Source organism: Neolamprologus brichardi, chromosome 9, assembly GCF_056152115.1.
Source record: "Neolamprologus brichardi isolate AB-2024 chromosome 9, ASM5615211v1, whole genome shotgun sequence".
NCBI lineage: Eukaryota > Metazoa > Chordata > Actinopteri > Cichliformes > Cichlidae > Neolamprologus > Neolamprologus brichardi.
In genome coordinates, this window is record NC_142112.1 from 8,536,357 (window position 1) to 8,540,798 (window position 4,442).

The following is a 4,442-nucleotide window of genomic DNA, read 5'->3' on the forward strand; positions in this document are numbered from 1 at the left end:
AAAATGGAGTGTGTGTGTGTGTGTGTGTGTGTGTGTGTGTGTGTGTGTGTGTGTGTGTCTAACTGCCTCAGTAATTATGGACCTTATAGTCCTTACAAACACTGTTTCACTAACTTCAGTAAACATTTTACATACATATGTCCCACCGTGAACGCAGCGGTGCACGAGCCACTGCAGTGGAGCTCACGTACAGCTTTGTGCTTCAGACTGTTATCACACACAAACAATCAATGCAGGAGAAATAGCGCGTGCACGTGGTAGATGCCATCATTTACACAGTGCTTCATGCAGTTGTGATAACAAGACTGTTTGACTGCTGCAGGAGAAGATTGTTGATTTATGTATCTGTGCATTTTCAGATTTTTGTGTTCCAGCTGTTGTATGTTTGTTTTTTCTTACAGGTGCAGCAGTTGGTGATTGTGCATTTCTATTTGGACTCTATTCTTTTATTACATCTTGCACTACGACCCCCATGCACCAATGCCGTGCACCGGGTGTGGTAGGCCTTTGTGTTGCTCAGTGAACGGAGTTGATTCAGCACAGTCCTCCAAGCTATGTGCAGTAAACGTACTATCGTCAAGTAAAAAGATTTTAAAAAATAACGCTAAAAAAATTCATAGTTTTTCATTAAAACATTTTAATTAATTAAAATAAAATATTAAAAAAAACACCAAAATTTAAACTCTACCACCACCAAAAACAAAAAATAAAAATAATAATAAATGATGATAACATGTATTTATTATGTTGCTCTTTGTTTGATTTCTCTTCTGTTTTTTTTCTCCATACAGGTGATCCAGGTGTTTGTTTTTCTTTTTGTTCCTTCCCCCCTTTCTCATCATCTCTTCTGCCCTCTGTTTTTCTTTCTCTCCCTCTCTTTCTTTCCTTCTTTCCTTCTCCCTGTCCTATCCCCCAGTCATGTCTGTCCCGTCTGTAACAACCGATAATAAAATAAAATAAATACACAATTATAATAAAGGTCAATCAAATGGACCAACATGGCATCTTTCTTGGCCTTCAAACAACAATTCTGATGGCTAAAGATCCAAATGGGACAGGCAAAAAAATAAATAAATGATGATAACCATGTGCAGCTCCTCTCGTCTTCCATTTTTCCATGATATGTTTCACTCTACATCAGACACGTGTTAAAGTGTGTTGGCTGCATATTAAGTTCAAAATGCTGATGAGCTCTGATCCAGTTGACTGATATACTCTGCTCTACATCCTGCACTGAAATATGAGGATTGTGTGTTTATTAAAATTGAAAATCATCATGGAGTCATTGACAGAAGAGCATCAACGTTCAGCCTGTTAAATTAGATTTAGATATTTTTATTTCAGAAATGATTCCTAACAAAAATGGAGAATATAAAAACACAATCAAAGCAGTAACGTCCATATTATGAAGTGTTTGCTGTATCAGACAATCATGTTTATTCACAACAATGAAAACAATATAGTGCAGATGAACATGGTGCTGTAATGAATCTGCTCTTAAACACAATAACAAAATACATTTTCCAAGAGAGATGATAATGATTCACATCAGAGTGAAGAACGAATACATTTACAACTGGTTTCTAACATTTATTATAGATCGAACTGATCACTGATAGAAACAGAAGAATATTCAAAATGATACTCTGAGAGATACATGAATGAGATATGGATAAACATCAAATCACATAAAACAAAAAAGCACATAATCAATATAACTGAAATAAAATATGAGCAGAAATAAACAAGAATTAAGTCGAAAGATAGAAAAAGGCAAAATGTTTAAAATATATAATCATATAAGAGACTGAACCGTCCAGTCAGGTCACAGATTCATATCTACAATAATATTTTTGTTTGTTTTTGTTTTGATTTCTTCACTTCTATGTATTATTATTATTATTATTATTATTATTATTATTATTATTATTATTATTATTATTATTATTGTTATTATGAGCATATTAAGTGTGTGTCTGAGCTGAAAGCTGCTCTCCTCTCCTGGTTTTCTGTATCACACAGACCACAACAACACAAAGCATCACCTGCAGACTGCTGAGCAGTATCCACCTGACTCTGTAGAAGGTCGAGTAAACCCCAAAGGGCTCTCTGTAGATCAGAACAAATGTTTCTGCTGACACACACTCTAACTCTAAATTAAAACCTGCACACACATACTCTCCAGCATCTTCCAGTGAGACATTAGAGATTATCAGGCTGTCATCGGAACAAGTGATTCTATTGTCCCTGCAGAACTTAACATCGTACAAAATGTTACCTTCTGTTTGAATCAACTTAGTGAACATAAAGAACGAAGGACTATTTTTCCAATCATCAGAGCATCTCATAGTGACTTCATCTCCCTCTGAGAAAACCTTTACTGCAGGTGGACCAAATTTAGGGCACACCACAAGCTCGTACGCATGTTTTACTTTTTCACCTTCACAGTAGTAGGTACCTGAATCCTTTAACATTAGTGATGGAAGTACCAGCGAGAAGTTTCGACCAATTTCTTGAGCAGTTTTGTAGGAAATTGATTTCTTCATCCAAACTGGGGGCTGGTCATGAATGGGGTCCATGAAGGGACACTCCAGCACAGCTGTGTCTCCCTCTGAAGCATAACGTAGCTTTATTTCTTTGGTCAAATGTACAGAGTAAGTGCTCACACACTGCTGTTGGTTCATCACCAGGCAGGTGTAAAAAGTTTGTTGTTCATTGAAGACATGAAGAAGTGATGTGTTTTTCACCTCCAGGAAACTTTCTTGGACTTTATTCACCTTCAAAATTATTCTGTCTTCGAAAATACTCAGCATTCCTGGTCGCCACTTACTGTCATGTCTGATCCAACGCACCGTCAGATTCTCACCTGCTCCTTTACATTGTATGTCTACAGTGGCATCAGGACTTGTGATAGATTCTTCCTCCCTTACTGTCTTGCACACAGTCAGGCTGATGTTTCTCTCGTATGTCATGTTGCCCTGAGTCCAGCACACTTCTTGGTACAGTCCAGAGTCTGAGTGGGTCAGGCTCTTTAGAGTAAATGAAGGAGAACCATGAAATATCTCAGGAAATGAGAGTCGTCCTGTCAGGTCTTCATGTACTGTGAAGTTTCTGTTCCAGGTGTCAGAGATGTTCCACAGGACCAGAGTATCTTCACCAACACATCTGGAGGTGATGCAGGAGCTGTTTTGTTTTGGGAGCTTGAACTGTAAAGACTCTCCTTCTTCTTTTATGGCGATAAATTCTTCTGCATGAATGTTGCTGATGAGAGTGAACAGCAGGGAGAAGCAGAGCTGTGCGACTGCAGCCATCCTGCTCAGAGGTCTCGTGGTGAGTGTCGTACAAGCACTGACACTGCTCGCTTCAAGAGCTTCCTGTTTGTGGTTGGAGGAGGAACGCCACTTCTTTATCACATCATCAAGGAACACTTTGAAGCATTTGGCTCGATATCATGCCGTATATCTGCTTTCACTCTTCACAGGCCAAAGTGTGGACACGTTTTTTTTATACTTCGTTGCATGGGTCCAGGGGTATCAAACATGTGGTCTGGAGCACAGAACCGGCCAGTCACAGTGTCCAATCTGAACCATTACAAGTGAGATCATGTCAGCTTTACCACACAGCCATGAATATTATGAAAATGTAAAAGTCCTTTCTAAACTATTTTTTCACAAAGACAACTAAAAAATGTTGTTTCTTATGTGATCCTTCATAAAACATCACATATTTTCCAACATAATTCAGGGTTTGGTTTGGTCTAAGTAAGCAGAGAAGTCCAGGCATCCAGTTTCCATGCAGATGTTTACATGAAGCTCATCATCTGATGATGAAACTTACTTTGTACCCAAGCAGCCCAACCAGAAATTGAAAGTGTACATGCATCAAGGGACGGAGCGCATCCCGTCAATAGGTCCAAAGTGCAATCGAGGCTAATCCCATGATCTTCTTATTTTCTTGTAGACCGAAGTTGAAAATCTGGCAGTATTTATTTTTGTGATTTTTTTCCACTCTCAGCTGTCCTTCTCCTGTATTTGGGCCTGTTTGTTAATTTATTTCAATCATGTAAACAATATACACGTACATTTAGCAAAGAAAATCTGAGAAAAAATACTATACAAAATAAAGTTAATACATTTCAATATTGCTTCTGTTCTGATTCAGTTACATGTCGAAAGGGAGAGGGAAGAAGTACACACTTATTTAATCCCACCCCTTTGCCATAAGTTATCAGTCAATATTTAGTCAGCTTCCTTACTGATATAATCTGTAATAAAAATAGTGAACAGATTTCTGATATAATATATACTATACTATCACATCATGAAGTTTTCTAAATAGAGACATTCACTTAATTTCAACATTTTCCCTTTTCTTTATAGCTCAAGAAGATCATATCTTTATAACTCTTTTTAAACTGTTTTATGTTTGGATATTGCTTCAAT

At 37.6% G+C, this 4,442-nt stretch overlaps 1 protein-coding gene across 1 annotated transcript; it reads right to left on the reverse strand.

Moving 5' to 3' along the window:
* Positions 1-552: 552 nt before the first annotated feature.
* On the reverse strand, positions 553-3,311 carry LOC148101161 (contactin-6-like). Its single transcript, XM_087845750.1, has 2 exons — positions 2,046-3,311; positions 553-570 (listed from the first exon to the last, which is right to left on the reverse strand). Exons 1-2 carry the CDS (start codon positions 3,309-3,311, stop codon positions 553-555), a joined length of 1,284 nt encoding a protein of 427 aa, XP_087701876.1.
* Between the last annotated feature and the right edge of the window lie 1,131 nt (positions 3,312-4,442).

Coding starts and splice junctions, on each gene's coding strand:
- LOC148101161 (XM_087845750.1), bottom strand. CDS start 3,311: ATGGCTGCAGTCGCACAGCTCTGCTTCTCCCTGCTGTTCACTCTCATC.